Genomic DNA, 19666 nt, shown 5'->3' with positions numbered 1-19666 from the left:
GAATTTAATGGGATACTACTCTCAAAATATAATCTTTATCGGACAGAGTTTGAATGTTTACAAAACAATTATCTTAAGTAATTTATTAATTAGTCCTACATGTTACAGTGCTGAATTTACCTGTAGGTACACAAGACAAGTTTTCCTTGTTGCAAGGTGATAACCAGCAGCCAAACCAATGGCACTGCCTTCATTAGCAACAATTACATGGTGGTCGTCAGTTTCTTGACTTGCTACATAGGCACAGAAATCTGGAAATAATAACAATAAACAACTTGGCATAAAATGATATAGGCCTGTAAATTTTATAACAGTAGTAATAGTAAAAATATAAGAAATGGAAATGGAACAAACACGTATACAAATATAAAATATCAAAGATAGGAAACTAGGAAGGAAGTTAGACGTACACACACAAGGAAGAACACAATGTCAGGCTAGTGCGGATAGAGGTAACAACAGAATGGAGAGATAAGAGCAATTATGAAATCATAAAAGAACAAGGACAAACTCATCTTTTCACACAGCCGTCTTTATCAATCCACTTCCCTAATACAGTAAATCATTTTTTTTCTTAGCCCCAACCAATCTCCTTTAGAGCATGTATGAGCATTTACCAGCTCATGAACCACAAGTGGTTCTTGACTTTCATGCAGACTTCTGCTGCAGGTCCTTACTCTTTCATATTGTTAACCTGAAAAATGGCTTTAAATGAAATTTAGATTTTAGTAAAATAATTGCAAATGTAAAAAATTGTTATTGAAAGCAAAATATTTTAATGTTATTTGTTTATAGTCTTAAGTACCATACATGTGAACCAAAATCAGTATTTGTCTAAGAATTAGTACTTTTACTCTACTCATTGTCTGTTCGTGCTGCCATCTACCAGTAGTTCATTCTGAACTACATGGTGTTCACTGACTTTACAAGTTGCTTATCAAGTGGTTCGGCAATTGCCTTTACATGTTCCAGAAAATCTCCTGTTTTGATGTGGAAAGTGTAGTATAAAGAGTTAGAGAAAAAAGCTAGCAGGCTTGTAGATTTAGTTGAACATAGCCATGGGACCTCCAGTTTTACTTGTAATATTGAACCACAAAAATGTGATTTTTCAGTTTTAAAAACCCATGTGCATTAGCTAGGATTCAAACTGCAGCAACTTGGTGAGAAGCCAGCAATGATACCTCTTAGCTAGCGTGCGTCAGGAAGAGAAGAAAGAGAAATCAATGGCTTTGATGTAAGAATTAAAAGTAGAACAACCAGGCGCACAGATGTATAATATGAAGATAACAAGCTAGAAGGAAGGCTAGGAACACACACAAGGAAGAACAGGACAAGCAGAAGGAGCAACAGAAAGAGACAAGGGTAACAATGAAAATGCAAAAGGATAAGGACAAACTTTTGAGTATTATGGTATGAAAATCGGTGTGGAGAAGAGCAAAACAGTAGTGTTGACAAGAGAAGAAAGAAGGAATTGTTAGTATCAGAGGACAAAACCTTGAGGTTGTTGAATACTTCAAATATTTGGGAAGTGAAATAATGTAAGATGCAAGGTTGGATAAGGAGATCAGCACAAGGGTACAAGTGGGAAGTACATTTTACCAGAATGTAAGGAACCTGGTGTGTGTGAAACAGAGAAGTTCCTATGAAATGTAAAGAGGTAATATACAAGATGTACGAAGGCCATCCGGAAAGTGGTACCTGTTTGCACAGTAAAGACACAGGAGTAAATATTAACAATATATACAATTTTATTGGAAAGAGCATACTTTACACTACTTCTCTACATAATCTCCAAGCAAATTTAGGCATTTGTCATAACGTGGGACGAATTTTTGTATTCCAGCGTCATAGTCCTGCGCCGCCAGTGTATTGAGATACGTAGTCACGGCTCGTTTAAGTTCTTCATCGCTGTCAAATCTTTTTCCCGTCAGAAAGTCTTTAAGCTTCGTAAAGAGATGAAAATCCGAAGGGGCCAAGTCCGGGCTATATGGGGGTGGTCAAAGGTTTCCCACTTGAATTGCTGCAAACGTTGTTGTGTTATCGCAGTTGCATGAGGCCTGGCATTGTCATGAAGGAGAATGACGCCTGTAGACAATAGACCTCGCCGTCGATTTTGTATTGCCCGCCGTAATTTCTTTAATGTTTCACAATATGCATTAGCATTAATTGTGCCTCCACAGGCCATAAAATCAATGAGCAGTACACCTCGGCAATCTCAGAAAATGGTTGCCATGAGTTTCCTGGTGGTCAGAACTGTCTTGAATTTTTTTGGTTTGGTTGGTGAATGAGCATGATGCCACTCCATTGACTGTCGTTTACTCTCAGGTGATGCGTAACAAACCCATGTTTCGGCCCCAGTAATGATGCGAGTCAGGAAAGAGTCTCCATCAGAATAACGTCCCAGAAACGTCAGTGCTGCAGCCATACGCTTGGTTTTGTGCTCCTCTGTAAGCATGCGAGGGACCCACCTTGCACAGATTTTTGAATAATGCAGATGGTCTTTGACAATTTCATGAACAATTGTTCGAGACACATTAGAAAAATGTTCACAGAGTTCATCAATTGTGACGCGCTGAGTGTTCCTCACGCATTCGTCTACTGCGCTCAGCAGTTGGTCTGTAATTACAGGTGGTCTCCCTGAACGCTCCTCGTCGTGTGTATTCCCCCTGCCCAAGTTGAAGTTGCGACACCAGCGCCGAACAGACGACTCGTCCATCACATTGTGTCCATACACCTCCGTTAATTGGCAATGAATATCACAAGGTCGAACATTTCGTGCATTAAGAAATTTAATCACGGCCCTCACTTCACAACTGGCGGGGTTCTCAATTTGTTTAAACATTTTAAATGATCACAGACACAACACAGGCAATGCTAGCATCACGCAACCTCGCACAGAGCAGGCAGACAAGCCACTGACGCGGTCTGACCTTGCCCAGTGGCTACTCGAGTCATCAGCGCTTCATGCGGCGCTAACGGGTACTACTTTCCAGATGGCCCTCATACTATACCCCTATATTAATGCACGCATCAGAGACGTGGACTTTGACAGCAAGAAATGAAAGTAAAATTCAGGCTAGTAAGACGAACTTCCTGAGGAATACAGTAGGGAAGACGAGGGGAGATAGAGTAAGAAATGTTGAGGTCAGAAAAGAGATAGGGGTAGAAAAACAGAGTGATAGGATGGAGAAAAATAAATTGAAATGGTTTGGACATACTATGAGGATGGAGGTGGGAAGGATACCAAAACAAGTGTTGGAGGCTAAGATAGATGGAAAGAGGGCAAGATGGATGGACACTGTCAAGAGCAGTATAAGGAAAAGAAGACTAGACTGGAATACAGTTACTGAAGAGGAGTGGTGGAAGGAGAGGCAACGGAAAGAAGTGCCATCAACACCCTGACCTGGCAGGAGCTGGACAAGGGGAACTGAAAATGATGAATTTATCAAAGAGAGGATGGTTGCACAGTTGTACCTTCTCTTAAAACAATAACCACAGGAAAAAACTTCTTACTCTACACTTTCTATATGTAGGAGGAAGAATTCTCATGAGTAGTACTCTAGAAGCACGGATGGCTGTCTTATGTGTTCCTTTCAATGTTCCTAACTTTCTATGTGTGACTTGATTTACACTAATTTGTTCCTCTTCATTCTTCATATTGGAACACAAACTCCTGGGCACTAACTGTTATTTACTTCTAAAAGGTAACAAATAAACATAGGGAAAGAAAAGGAGGTGATATTAGCATTGAGGGTTGCCACAAACAGATTATTCAATTTATGCTTTAGCATATGTATACATACTTGATATGTATATAACTAGACATGCTTCCGACATTCACTGGCAGGAGGTTACTTTCATGGCTTCAGCATTAGCAAATTTCTTGGAATAAGCGTGATTGTGTAGATGAAAAAAAAAAAAAAAAGAAATCTGTTATATATTGAGAAACTTTTCATTGTTTCTGGAAAGAAATTTGAAGTGAGACTGCAAATATTCTAATTACACTATCCAACTAGCAAAGAGTTTATAAAATGCAGTGTCCTTCTAAATGAAACCAATCAAGCATATAAAGGTGATGTTACTTTATTATACTTTTCACTTCAGTAATTAAAATGTATACAGAATTTACTTTAAAATCAACACACTGATTTTATTCTTTGAATACTAGAATGATCAAAAATGTTGTTCTACTGTTTTCTGAAAATGTATATATTTTTAATTACACTCCATGTCTTACGATGTCGGCATGTAAAAGATCTCTGGTGACACATTTGGTGTTTACCCGACAAAATTCATTAAATCTCAGCCATAGATGCCCAAGAGAGTTTCGGTGTACTCGGTCTGCCATCTAGTGGGGGCCTAGAGTAAAACGGAACGTCGAAATTGACGAGCAGATAGCCAGATGGTGTCAAATTGAAATGTCTGCACACGGTAGCTGAGGCCATACGATTATTATTATTTATTACATTTTTAATATATTTCAAATTGTATGTTATAATTATATCACACTAAAATATATTCAGATTCAATGGAGGTTTTAATTACCTTTCAAAAGAGAATCCGGGACACCACAGAAGAAGTTAATGCCAATATTACGAAGAGCATTATAGAAATCTGCAGGATCAAGAAAGTCTCTCACTAACTCAGTCAAATGTCCTACTTCCTCATTACGGCGATTCTGTTCTTGCACTTGCTGAAAAATACAGTTCCTCATTTTAGACATTCATAAATATGGGTACTATTGTAATATTTAAAGAAACACAGTAATGAGTTAAACCACAAAGATTTGTTCTAAATAACCAGTTTTGATTTTGATATATGTATCTAAAACTCACTTTCAGATAAGTACACCATAAAATACCTTTTGTACTTTCAAGTTTGTTCTTGTCTCCTCTTTCTGTTGCTCCTTTTTCACAAACAGATATGTCATTGTTTTTATCCTATCATGTGTTCCTATTCATGTTCTTATATTTCTATATTTGACTTGATTTGCACTTGTTTATTCCATTACATTATATTGGCCTGCTGGATTCTTATTCTCCTTTTGTGTTCTTTTTACGTTTGTAAAGTTTACCACCCGTATTCATCTTTATCTTTTTTGTCTTTTCCTGTATTTGATGAAGTTGGGAAGCAAAAATGAGAAGGAAGTAGAAAAACAGGAATTGATGAGGAAAAAGCCAATCTATTTAAATAATAATGTTATTGGTTTTATGTCCTACTAATTACTTTGACGGTTTTTGGAGACACGGAGGTGCCGGAATTTAGTCCTGCAGGAGTTCTTTAACATGCCAGTAAATCTGCCGATAGGAGATGATGTATTTGAGCACCTTCAAATACCACCGAATGGAGCCAGGATTGAACCTGTCAAGTTGGGATCAGAAGGCCAGCGCCTCAACCGTCTGAGCCACTCAGCCTTGCGAGCTCAATCTACACACATCAAAAAATGTTTTGCATGCTAAGAGGTCCTGAAACTTTACATACAAATGGAATAGAAATATACACAAACAACATTTCATCTCTTTTTATTGCTCATGAAAACCACATATTGCAATTTGTACACTCATGCAGCTAGCCTTTCTGAAGTTGTGGTCCAGATTGCAGCATACACCAGTACCTCTAATACCCAGTAGCACGTCCTCTTACTTTGATGCATGCTTGTATTCGTCGTGGCATACTATCCACTAGTTCATGAAGGCACTGCTGATCCAGATTGTCCCACTCCTCAACGGCGATTCTGTGTAGATCTCTCAGATTGGTTGGTGGGTCATCTCAACCAAAAACAACCCTTTTCAATGTATCCTAGCCATGTTCGATAGGGTTCATGCCTGGAGAACAGGCTGGCCACTTTAGTCGAGCGATGTTGTTATCATAAAGGAACTCATTCACAAGATATGCACGATGAGGGCGAGAATTGTCGTCCATGAAGACGAATGTCTCTCCAAAATGCTACCGATATGGTTGATATGATTACACTATAGGTCAGAGGGTGTCATTTCTGTATCGTACAGCCATTTTGGCGCCTTTATGAACACCAGTGGCGTACGTTGGCCCCCGTATGGTGCCACTCCAAAGTATCTCCCTGATACAGTGTGTTTAAGACGTTCAGCCTGACCAGACTGCCTCCAAACACGTCTCCAACGATTGTCTGATTGAAGGTATATGTGACACTTGTCTGTGAAGAAAACATGATGCCAGTTCTGACTGGTCCATTCAGCATGTTGTTGGACCCATCTGTACTGCAATGCATGGTGTCTAGGTTGCAAAGGTGGACCTCGCCATGGACGTTGGAAGTGAAGGTGCGCTTCATGCAGCCTATTGAGTACAGTTTGAGTTGAAACACGACATACTGTGGCTGCATGAAACACAATATTCAGCATGGTGGCATTGCTTTCAGGGTTCCTCCGAGCTGAAATCCGTAAGTAGCGGTCATCCACTGCAGCCGTGGCCCTTGGGGAGCCTGAGCGAGGCATATCATCGACATTTCCTCTATCTCTGTACCTCCTCCATGTCCAAACAACATCACTTTGGTTCACTTGGAGATTCACTTGATGAGAATTCCTCCTGACACAACGTACCAATGCGGATATTATCAAACTGCGATATGACCTTCTAGGCTTGGCAGAACTACAGACAACATGAGCAGTGTCCCTCCTTCCTGGTGGAATGACTAGAACTGATCGGCTGTCATTCGCACTCTGTCTAATAGGCCCTCCTCAAGCATGGTTGTTTACATTTTTAGGCAGGTTTAGTGACATGTAGGAACAGTCAACGGGACTGTGTTCTTGATGCAATATAAACATTCAGCGTCAGTGTTCTGGCGATCTTGAAACCGAGGTGACGCAACACTTTTTTTTGGATGTGTGCATTTTAAGACTGCAGTGAATGAAAATACAGAGTCTACCTGGTGGCCATCATTGTTAAGGTATCAAGCCTCTATGGTTTGACATTGTGGTTAGCCAGTTTGAGTCTCATTGGTTGAAAAAAAAAAAAAAATCATCATCAGAATGTTGACCAGCAGGATGGGAGGGGTGGTTGTATACAATTTCTGATGACTAGATTGCGTGCCAAAAACCTGGATTCAATTCCAGACCTATCCGCCGTGTTCGTGTGGAGTGAGGGCACGTGAATCTGTTGATGGTGATTCGTCTGTTGGATGTGGACTTTAAGCCTTCAGCAGTTCCATTGGCTAGGTGGCTATGTGCCAGCACTAGGTTTCACCTGCTCCCTTTCTACTATCATATATCACATCATCCATTTCATCTCATTAACTCCTCTAATGTGGGTGATGTCAGGAAGGGCATCCAGTCATAGAAACTTGCTACAAAGATTCATCTCACTTTATACCCAATCTCGTAGAGGAACGAGCAAGGGTTGGACACACACACACTGCAACGCAACCCCAAGAGGAAAAGGAATGATGTTTCACTCAACAAATGCCATAGGGCTACGTTAACAACAAAGGAGGGAAGCACAAATCAAAATATACAACACACAGACACTCAGATAATATAACTTACCCAACCATGAGCAGAAGCAAAGAAATCTAAACTGAAAACCCACCCCCATAAGAAAAGGTCTATGATCCCCAGGAAATACTGAAACACCAGTTTTCTTTAAAATAAAATTATAATTAATTTTAAGGGCAAGATAACATTACAGATAAATTTTAAATGAATCATTTTTTTGTAAATAAATGAAAATTTGAAAATATAAGGTAAACAGATTAGTAATAATATAATTTTTTGTAAAATTAATAAATAAATCAATGAAATAACATAAATATAGGGATTTAATATAAATCTTTTTCATTTTTACTAACAAAACTTAGGTATGGTGCACCATAAACTATCGCTACACGTCTTTTAACATTAAATAAATGTTAATAAAATTGAATTCAAGATGAATAGCTAGGCTGAAATTAACGAGAGAAGTCCATGACAATCCCTAGTGGAGATATCACACAACGGAGATATGGTCTGAGGCATAGTTCCATAACCGTCACATGAAATTGAAACGTAAGGACCGTTCTGGCACAAAATATATTAACACATAACCAGCCCAAAATTAAAAAAATAAATCAAACATAAATCCCAAATAAAATCCAATGGATTAGTAAATCAACAAAATTAAATCCTATGGGCAATAAAATAGAAATCAAGGCAGGTTCGGTAACCCAAGGCGTCCACACACAGGGTGTCAAACACGATCTCATGCCAAGATCAAAACAATAACAATTCGGCGACGCCACAAAAGAACAAACGAAAGATGCACAAGATAAGAACAACAATGACACAGTTAGGTAATTGGACAAAAGAAGGCAAGATAATACAGCAGTGAGAAAATAAGATAAGGATATTAAATGTTGAAACAGTCCAATAAGCAAAGCTTAAACCCCCACAAAATACAGTCGAACCTGCCCTAACGGACACCCTTATTTAGTGGACACCTCCCTATACGGACAGTTTTCCTCGGAACCGATTTTATTTTACATAAGACAAGTGTTAAATTGGCCTCATACAAGCGGACACCTCGAACTCTGGACAGCGGACATCGCCATTTGTCCCGTCCACTTGACTTAAGCGGACACTTTACACGTTGCAGGACAACTTATTACGCCAGACCTCATTCGTCCTTTCTTTTAAAACCATCCTTCAAACATAAGGAAATCCCTTTTGAATGTTTGTACTATTTCGAGTGCAAGGGGAGAGAAGGTACATGGGAATGCAGTTCTACCTAGTGGTGTATGGGCCTATTCCAAGAATTCTAATTGTCCAGAAATGCTGCCAGAGACTGTTGACTCACAAGTTACCTGGGGATTTTCTTCCCTTCTTGCATCATTCTATTCATAACTCGGAATGTCGCTGATAAGGTCGAGCTCAGGTAGTCAACTTGAGAAGGAAAGGACAGTACAGGCGCTAATTAGTGAGACAGAAATACCGTATCATTTCAGTTGTCTGTTAAACATGAGTAACAATGGATTACTTCACAAAGCTGTAATGTTTGTAAATGATGTAAAATCACTTATAATAACTCTCTATGAAATACTAACACAGAAATGACTTAGAATAATAAAAATAAAGATATGTATGCTTATATTTCAGGTTTGATTATTTTTACAAACTTGTTTTCGTGGATACCTCTCATAACGGATAATTTTCCTCGGAACCGATGGTGTCCGCAGAAAGGAGGTTCGACTGTAATGGATTTTAAGTTACACATCCTACTTAAGAATATTTCAGTTAAACTATATACCTTAAATAAACAAGCCTTAAAATATCTAGGATACTTTAAAAATTACTTATGTATATGAACTTTGTAGCTAATATGAAATTTTAAGTAAATGAAAGATTTTAACATAATAAGGAGAAATAAAATCTTACCATATTTGAATTAATAAATAATAGTACTAATCAACCTATATAAATTTTAAGTACTATGGGGATAAAGTATCCATGTGAAATGACATTTACGAAACACCAAAATAATAATAATAGTAATAATAATATTTTAACTTAGAAGAAAGGGGTGACAGAAATGGTGATTACACAGTGCATAGGTAATTACAGAATCAAAATAAATGCAATTAATATAATAAATTATAATGGAATGACAAAATGAAAATCAACAAGAACCAGGCCAAAGAATACCAAATCTACAAGGCACAAGAAAAATTAATAGAATTAACACATGCACCAAAGGAAATAATACCAGAAAACACCATACATGAGCCAAAATAATAATCAAAGGGGAAAAAAATTGGATAACCAAACAGAATTGCAAGGTTACTGGTCAAACAATGGCAAGTCTATTAAATATCACCAACATGGCACACAAACGGCAAATAGAAGTAGAATATTGAACCCCAAAATCACACCATATAACTCCACCAATCATTAATTAACATATGATAAAAATAAATTACATGATTCAACAAATAATTAAGGTTATACTTACAAGAGTGAAGATGAATTCTAATCGTATCTTACCAATCTTGACCCATGCATTTGTAATCACCAGAACCCAAATAACTAACTAGTCTTACATTATACAAAATGTAAAAAGAAATAATTAAATACAAGAATAATCCCTAAGTGGGATGTTGAACTCATTTCTATCTGACTCCTGTTGGATTGAGTTTCATCTTGCGAGATGAGAGCGGAGACATGGCTTCCTACGTCTACACTCGATAAGTCTCAACGGCAGTCTCATTCTGAAGGTGACCGCGCTGGCGTTAGTGTCTGGCGTATAGAAAAACTATCACCATGAATAACTAGAAGGGTAGTGAAAAAGCTTGAGAAACACAGTTTGAGAGGAGACAACGTGCCAGGTGAAATGTATGTGATAAGTGATGGAAAAACGCTGATGAATTAAAAATTTTAGAATAGCAGCATTCTCTCAGACTGTCAGCCTGAATTTTCAACACAGTGATTTCGTCTTGTTTTTGAATTGTTATCAAACTAAAATTTTTAGACTAAGAGGCCGGCAACCTCACCATTAGCACTTAATGTTTCATTTCCGCCTGTATCATTTATTTTATTTTCTTAGTTTTAGCACACTTTTTTTGATTCAATTATGTTTTATATTAACCTTTTTAGCACTGAATTTGTCTCAGCAAGTTATTTATTGCTCCATCTAGTGTTGTAAATATTGTATATTGTTATTGTTTTTATTTCTGTCACGTCTCTTTTGTTTTTTCTTTTGTTCCTTGATTATGTTTTTAGCACATTTTTAGCTTGTATTATGTAGATTACAGGCACCATATCTGCTTTGTCCATATAGGCTATTGTTACGATGGGCTCGCCACACCCAAAGGCATTTTATACCTACTGCCAGGTTCAAAATTGTTTCTATCATAGTGTAAGAAACATGTTATGGGACAAAGATGTGCCAATGGAAGCAAAGGATACTATGTACAAGATGTATTACGTACCCATAACAACTTACGGAGCAGAAACTTGGACAATGACAAAGAAGGATGAGAGTCGAATACAGGCAGCCGAAATGAAATTCTTGAGGAGTATGATACAGAAGAGTAGAAGAGACAAAATAAGGAATGAGAAAATCCGGGAAGAAATTGGAGTGGAAAAAATGAATGATAGAATAGAGAAGAGCCGACTAAGATGGTTTGGGCACATAAAGCGAATGAGCGATGAAAGAATGCCAAAAAAGGTGATGGAAATGCAAATCCAAGGAAGGAGAGGCCGTGGACGACCACGATTGAGATGGAAGGATACCATCCAACGCAGCATTATAGAAAGAAACCTGGACTGGGACACAGTGTTGGAGGAGTGGTGGAAAGACCGAAGAAAGTGGAGAGGAACCATATTTGCCCCTACCCGGCTACAGCTGGATAAAGGGAAATAATGATGATGATGATGATGATGATTATGTAGATTACATTAACCCTGCTTATTTCACTGAAGATGGCTCAAACGAGTCGAAACATGTTTGAATTTTATTGCTCCATCTAATGATGGAATTGTTTTGTATTGAATTAGGAGGATACATTTAATTTTTCCTTTGTAAAGTGTAAACCGTCAATACGGAATTATTCTAATATCTTGTGATAAGTACCGTTTTGATATAGAAAAATACCTAAGTAATGCAATTTTTTAAACAATTCTTTTTTTAGATGTAAGCCTGTACCTACCTTAAACCACTTCTCAACATAAGTTCCAAGCGAAGGCACTTGTCATATTGTGAAAACAGCTTCTGAATTCCATCCTCATAGAAATCTGCCGGCTGATGTGCCAGTCACTGCAGCTCGTCGTTTTTAGGTCATCATCATTGTCGTGGTGCTGACCTCCTAAATGCTTTTTCAAGTGCAAAAACAAGTTGTAGTCACTAGGAGCTAAGTCAGGACTATACAGAGGATGATCAAACTGTTCCCAGCCAAATGAAGTGATAAGGTCTTGGTTTGATTAGCCGTGTGAGGTCGTACTTATCATGAAGCAAAAGAATCACCCTTCTAAGCATGCCACACTGTTTGTTTCGGATTGCATAATGGAGGTTACATAAGGTCTCATAATAAATCTTGGCATTTATTGTGTCACCTTGGTGCAAAAATTGCACAAGCAACACACCCTGCCTATCCCAAACACAGAGTACATAAGTTTGTGAGCTGAAATTGTTTGCTTGCACTTCACTTTCTTGGGTGATGTTGAGTGTCTCCATTCCTCTGTAGATCAGTGGTAGAGTGTCGGCCTCCGCATCCCAAAATAGCGGGTTCAAACCCAGCAGAGGTAGTCGGATTTTTGAAGGGCGGAAAAAAGTCCATTCGACACTCCATGTCGTACGATGTCAGCATGTAAAAGATCTCTGGTGACACATTTGGTGTTTACCCGACAAAATTCATTAAATCTCAGCCATAGACGCCCAAGAGAGTTTCGGTTTACTCGGTCTGCCATCTAGTGGGCCTAGAGTAAAACGGAACGTCGAAATTGACGAGCAGACAGCCAGATGGCGTCAAATTGAAATGTCTCCACATGGTAGCTGAGGCCATACGATTATTATTATTCCATGATTGCTTTTTTGATTCTGGCATAACTTAAATCATCCATGTTTTGCCGCTGGTGACAATTTGACTGAGGAACACTTCACCTTCATTACTGTACCACTCAAGGAAAGTCAAAGCACTGTCTAATGCTTGGTTTTGTACACCTCTGTCAGAATCCTCAGTACCAAGCTCGAGTACAACTCCCAATAATGTAAGTATCCTGACACAATTTCATAAAGAACACTCCTTGAAATTTCAGGCACCTCATAACTTAATGAAGAAGTCGTAGTGTGTCTGTTTTCTCGAACCTCTGTATCGACTTTTTGCGCCAAGTCTTCAGTAATGACAGATGGTCGCCCACTACGCTCCTCGTTGTGGACATTAGTATGGCCTTCTTTAAATGCTCTACCCCATTTCCTTACAATTCCTTCACTCATGCTGTGTTCTTCATACACTAATCTGCCAATGAATTTCAACAGCTTTCATGTCTTTTGCATTTACTTGTAAATGTAAAGAATCACAGCATGTACTTCACACTCAGCTGGACTGTTAATTGACAGAGGCATTTTCAATACTCACAAACAAATGTAAATACAGGTGAATGCTTCTATAATGGAGTTTGTTACTAGCCTACAGATGTATGTACTGAGCGCGCTTACTCTGAACAACGACCAAAATGCTGCAGTGGCCATATTTAAAAATAGTACTTACTTAAACATGCTTTGTACATAGCAGAACAGTGAACGCGAAGCAGTGGTAAGGAAAAGACAACTTGCCTGGTAGAGGTGGAACTCGCAAAAGAATGAAGCTAACAGGACAAATTTCCTGGACACCAGAAAACATGTGACATTAACAGCCATACACAAAACTTCTATCAAGCCTTTAAACACAATCTCAGCAAATACAACCCTCCCAGCCTAAAGTTCGAAAATTCAAATGGTAAAGTAGCTCACAATGATATAGACAACTGCCAGATTATGGCAAAATACTTTGAGTCCCTTCTCAACTGTGAGGCTTCTGCCTTCTCTTTTGAGGATAATGTATGCATTAACCTAGATTTATCTCCTCCCATGAAAGAAGAAATCAAACATATCATTCATTCACTCAAGGACTACAAGGCACCAGGTGAAGACTCTATAATTGCTGAGCTTTGAAAAACGTATGTGAGAAGACTCTGGATAAACTAATGGAAATTATCTGCAAGATTTGGGAAACTGAAAAACTTCCTAATGACTGGATGTCTTCCCAGATTCACTCCATTTATAAGAAAGGTGACAAGACAGACATGAACAAGTACTGCACAACTCTCTCCTCCTAATAACTTATAAATTTATCTGAAAAGTTCTTCAAGTTAGGGCAGAGGAGCAACTAGATACACAACTGGGAGAGTACCAATATGGCTTCAGGATAGGGCATTCATGTGCCGAGGAGATTTTAAACTTGAAATCCATACTTTCTTATGTGAAGGTCAGGAATAAGAAATGTACGGAGACCTTTGTATACTTCAAGAAGGACTATGACTCGATTGATCATTTCACCCTAATCCAGATCCTAAAAGAATGTGGCTTAGACAACAAAACAAGGGTGATCATACAGAAAACCCTCACCAACACCACCTCTAAAGTGAAGTTTAGGGGAGAGATTTCAGGTGCCTTTGAGATCATGACAGGAGTTAGGCAAGGAAATGGGCTTTCAACTGCTTCCTCATTAAAGTCATCCGTGACTGGCACAAAGAAATGATGAAAATACTGAAAACTAGCATGTACCCGCAGCTTCACCTACGTTTATTAATTTAACCATTAGATGTTTTTAAACCATTTATTTAAAAGCAAAACAATTACATTATTTTTAATTATATTGTTACTTTCAATGCCCAAGATACCGGGTTGGTGAATGGTACAAATAATATTAAAACAATATTTAAAAAAATAGTGTATAAAAAACAAATTAATTTTTCCTTATAAACCTTTGGGATGAACTATATTAAGTGTCCTTCCATTTGGAGCTGGAACTCTTGAACTTGAACTCTTGAACAACCCATGTATAGTTGACCATGGGAGATGCATCGTTTCCAAAGAGTGAGTCCTACAACTTTAAGTGATTGTCCTTGTGCCTTCTTGATGCAACTAGCGAAATTCAAAGAAACGGAGAACTGCAGACACCTAAACTGAAACGGTATATCTGAAGTGATGATTTGAATCTCAGGAGTGACTACTACATTGCTCATGGCATGTCCGATCATGATGGTGCCTCCAGTAATATTCAGCTCCAAGATGTTTAAGGATACTCCAGGTGACTCCAAGTTGTTCAAAAGCTCTGTTGTGTAGTTGACAGCCTCATCTGTATTACATGCCGCGTCGAAAGACTTGTACATTTTTTATAAACTTAACCATAATAGGTATTTTATTTGATCCTGTACTGACTTGTCTTAATCTATTAAAGAAACTATTTAAAATGGTTTATGTTGTGTCAACCTTGTCAGTATACTTTTATTGATTGAAAATTATTTATTCTAACTTCACTGATGAAGAGAATGCATATTGTTCCTGAAACATGTATGATAGAATAAATAATTTTCATCATTAAAAGTGTATTGACAAGGTGGGCCCAACATAGACTATTTTAAATATTTTCTTTAATAGATTTAGACTTGTACATTTGCAGAACACCACGTAATTCTTGTAAATGCTTGTTGATGACGTTCACAACTTCATTTCTCGGAGCAAGAATTGCTATTTGCCACAGCCATGCATGAAAATTTTAAGTGAATGAAATGAATATTGGGTAAATATTGAGCTTTACCCATAAAATAAATAACAAAACAAAGACAAAGTCACCCTCCGTACAGGCCATGAAGGCCCTTGGAGGAGTGGAAGGTAAATGCTTCCGCTATTGTTAACCTCGACACGTGATGGGGTAGAGTGGTTAGCTCTACGCCCGGCCGCCTTTGCCCCCAGGAATTAACCTTGTACTCATTTTTGGTGTAGGCTGAGTGAACCGCAGGGCCATATGCACCTCCGGAAGTGGAAATCTTGTTTCTTAAATTTTACGACTTCCTGATGGAGATTCGAACCCACGTCCTTCCGGGCGAACCGAGCACGCCTTTACCGCCTCGGCCAGGCAGCCCCTATAAAATAAATAATTGAAATAATAAAAAGTAATAAAATAATTAATGAAGGCATGTCTTGACTTGTAAAAAGATTCATCTAAGAATATACCTCTGTTAACAATTTCAAATCTCTGCTTGGCATAGATTTGGCTGGGCATCGCACACATACACACAAACAGTTCTGGATATTACCTACTGAATATAGCTCCTCATGCCGGGGGCCGAAAATGGCTTCCTACACCATGGACGTAAAATGGCTCCTTGACTTGTATTGCCTATCTTATGTACGTTGCCTAATGACAGTGAATCTATGCATTTAATCCTGGTGACTGCACGATGGATTATTATATTATAATTATAAATATATTTCCATTGACATTTCAAGAAATGCAAGATTTTTCCTGTACTATTGAGACAATTTGGAAGATTTTGGTACAAACCGCACCTTTTAACTCCCTCTGGTTTAAGAGCTTGAGTTTTGTGAAACATACACATTAGTGTTTTATATAAATAGATTATGAAATAATCAAAATTGGGGTCAGACTCAACCACAGAAACCTAAACGTTGCAATCAATTGTCTAGCATTTGCAGATGATCCTGACAACTTTTCTGTTTCCCTTAAAAAAGTCAGCTTAGGGCACATTCTTAGAAGGTGGGACTCTGGACCTCCTTTGAGAAAATATTAAGAGAGCTAGGGATGGGACAAGAAAAAATGAAGCAAGCAGAAAAATGTAAGTACCTAGGAGAGTGGATAGAACGTTATATGTCTGAGAAAGAAGCCTTCACATCATGCATGAACAAAATGGAAATGGCATACCAGCTAACTGAGGATGTCTACAAACAAAAGTTTGCAGTGCCATCTGACCAGAAGTCTTATATGCTATGAAATGTCTCACAATAAACAAGAAAGGCCTGATTGAAAAACTGGAGGCCAAAGAAATAAAGATTTTGAGAAAAAAATCCTGGGCTCTGTCAAAGAAAATGGTAAATTCAGAAAATGGCACAACCATGAATTATACACCCATGTGGAGAAGGTAACTGACACCATCCAGAAAGATGGCTTGACTTTTATGGACAGGTGATTCAAATGAAACCACCCAGATTGGCCAATCAGATCATTACTTTCAGGACAAGAAAATCAAAGGGAGCTGGTTCACTGAGGTAGTAAGAGATTTTGAAGAACTGGAGGTCACACAGCATGCCCCACTCAAGAAAAAGCTTCAAGCATGTCATGGGTTCCAGGAAAAGCTGAAGCTATAAACAGGACAGCCATGGACACAGAAGAGAAAGGAACAACACCGAGAATAAATGCAGGAGTACTAGGCAAATGTCAAAACCCAAAGGAGACAGTTGAAGTGATGTAATCCATAGCTGGCTGAAGCGAGATGAATGAATAATAATAATATTTTTGTATTTATTTTGATATTGTGATCTTAGATATGGAATCTCCAGTCTTACATCAAATCCAGACCACATGAACATTACTTTTCATTTCAGTAACCTCATCTACATCAGAAAGGATTTGAACTGTGATCCCTTTGGAGAGAATACAGTGATGAAGTCACTGAGCAGTCACACCACAATAATAGTAACAATAAGAAAATGATGTGTTTGATGTCTCTTGAATTGCCATAAGTCTCAAGAAATGATAAAGAACTGATTTCTTTTTCCTGAAATTCATATTCTCTTATGCCATTACTACTCAAGTATCTTGTATTTAAGCACTCCCAAATGTTATCCTCTGTAGCATAACAATAGCATTATTAGCTGCCTTCCTCAAAGGACCCGGATTTGATCCCCAGTACTGCCAGAGATTTAAGGCTGGTGGGAGGGCTGGTATGAGGTTAACAAGAAACATGCAGCTCATCTCCATTAGGGATGTGCTTTAAAAGAGCTGTGCCATCTTGAGTATATGAGTTTACTTTAGTATGGTTCCATGGTTGAGCATCCAGCACCTTGATGTTGCATCTACGGGATACTCGGTTCGATGCCCAGCTGGGTCAAGATATTTTAATTGTAAACACTTAATCCCCAACATTCCTGCAACTCATGTGCCACACACATTATCATTCCTATAGACAGCAGACCCTTGCTGGAGGGTCTGCCTTACAAGGGCTGCATCAGGTTAGCAATAGCCACACAATATTACTCCCAAATGTTAACTAACTGTACTAGGATTCACTGTGGGAATCTTTTATCGCAATCAGTACATTGGAAGATTTTCACTGGTAAGGATTAGCGGATGATATCTTTGCCACATAGTTTCACAGAGCTGAGAATATGCAACTTTTCCCCACATGCTGCAGGATTTTGCTGCCTGAGAGGAGGGAACAGGAGGAACCTTTCAATAAATTGTCTGTATATCTCATTACTTTATCTTAGTCCTCGATCAGCCTCCCTCATTTACCAAGTGAGTCAGCTGTTAGGATGTTCACCTGTATTCAGGAGATAGTGGGTTCAAACTCCACTGTTGGCAGCTCTAAAGATGGTTTTCCATGGTTCCCCATTTACACACCAAATACATGTTGGTCTTTTAACTCACTGCCATGGTAGCCTCCTTCCCAGTCTTAACCCTGTCCTATCCCATTGTCACCATAAGACCTGCCTGAGAGAGTGGAATATAAAGAAAGAGACCAATAGCTTCCTTTATTTATCTTGTTCTCCAATCATTTCCTTATTTCAGATGCATTTATTCCGCAGTTAACCCTATGACATGTTATATCCTACAAACTCCATTCTTTAAGGTTTCTGTTTTGTTAATCTTACTTAAGTTTTTTACAGGTGGTTATTACTCAAAGAAAAAAATTGATGATGGTGATGATGATGATGATGATGATGTGTTAAAAATTTCTTAAACTGCAACTCAAGAAAGTTAACTGCCCCAATTAAGTAAACTGGCACCAACAACAATGGGATTCATTATGCTGATCTCACAATATGTAGTTCCTTCCTAACGAGCAGCTGCTAGTCAGTAGGCCAAGGGCTCGCAAGGTTTATAGTATCATAGAGTATGATTTGGTCATAGCCATAGGCTTGTTGCATTGTGATGAAAGAACAGTTGATATTCAGCTTGATAATACCTACTATGAAAGTAGGTAAAATGTCAACACGTGTGATGAATGTTGATGTGGAATATGTTTTTTCAGAGGACCTACTTGGTCAAAAGTTACACATGGATGGCATTATCAACAGCCGCATATGTCTGTACTCTGCCATGGTCATAGTTACCATAAACCACAACTTTGAGAGTGAAAGTAAGCCTATTTATATAAGTTATTACATGTTTCATTTATATATTGCTCGATAGCTGCAGTCGCTTAAGTGCGGCCAGTATCCAGTATTCGGGAGAGAGTAGGTTCAAACTCCACTGTCGGCAGCCCTGAAAATGGTTTTCCGTGGTTTCTCATTTTCACACCAGGCAAATGCTGGGGCTGTGCCTTAATTAAGGCCACGGCCGCTTCCTTCCCACTCCTAGCCCTTCCCTGTTCCATCATCGCCATAAGACCTATCAGTGTCGGTGTGAAGTAAAGCAACTAGAAAAAAAAAAAAATTGTGCATTTTAAACACTGTTAGGGCAAATAATAGTTGTCTAGTATATCATATAAATTTAGTTCATATAGAACTGTTGCTGGGTCCGACTTGTTGGTTGCATGGTCAGCGTACTGTCCTTCGGTTCAGAGGGTCCCGGGTTTGATTCCCAGCCAGGTCGAGGATTTTATAATCACTTCTGGTTAATTCTTCTGGCTCAGGGACTGGGTGTTTGTGTCTGTCCCAACACTCTCCTCTTCATATTCAGACAACACACCACACTACCCACCACCACAGAAACACACAATAGTGATTACACCCCTCCGTATAGGGTTAGCATAAGGAAAGAAAGGTATCCGGCTGTAAAACAGGGCCAAATCTACATGCTATGCAGTCCGCACCCGCCACCCAACAGGCGTGGGAAAAGCGGTAGAAAAGAAGAAGTGTTGCTGGGTGTTTTTTTTTAAAGCTTATATAGTAGTACCTATTGTATTATGCTACTACGACAGGTAGAACACTTCTGATATAAACA

The 19666-nt window shown here is 38.6% G+C and overlaps 1 protein-coding gene across 6 annotated transcripts in view; it reads right to left on the bottom strand.

Annotated features, from left to right (window-relative positions):
* LOC136866376 (phosphonopyruvate decarboxylase) overlaps nt 1–19666 on the bottom strand; it is an 83582-nt gene that overhangs the window by 50613 nt on the left and 13303 nt on the right. For 5 of the 6 annotated variants that reach the window (XM_067143269.2, XM_067143268.2, XM_067143271.2 and 2 more), the window contains 2 exons: nt 4546–4693; nt 121–251 (listed from right to left, as the gene is read on the bottom strand). In XM_067143269.2, coding sequence (XP_066999370.2) covers nt 121–251; nt 4546–4693 — 279 coding nt within the window. Of the gene's footprint in view, nt 1–120; nt 252–4545; nt 4694–4861; nt 4994–19666 lie in introns of those variants that run through there. The other variant, XM_067143272.2, reaches the window with a different exon arrangement.

This window comes from Anabrus simplex, chromosome 3 (assembly GCF_040414725.1).
Source record: "Anabrus simplex isolate iqAnaSimp1 chromosome 3, ASM4041472v1, whole genome shotgun sequence".
NCBI lineage: Eukaryota > Metazoa > Arthropoda > Insecta > Orthoptera > Tettigoniidae > Anabrus > Anabrus simplex.
This window is presented reverse-complemented; position numbering and strand designations above follow the sequence as displayed.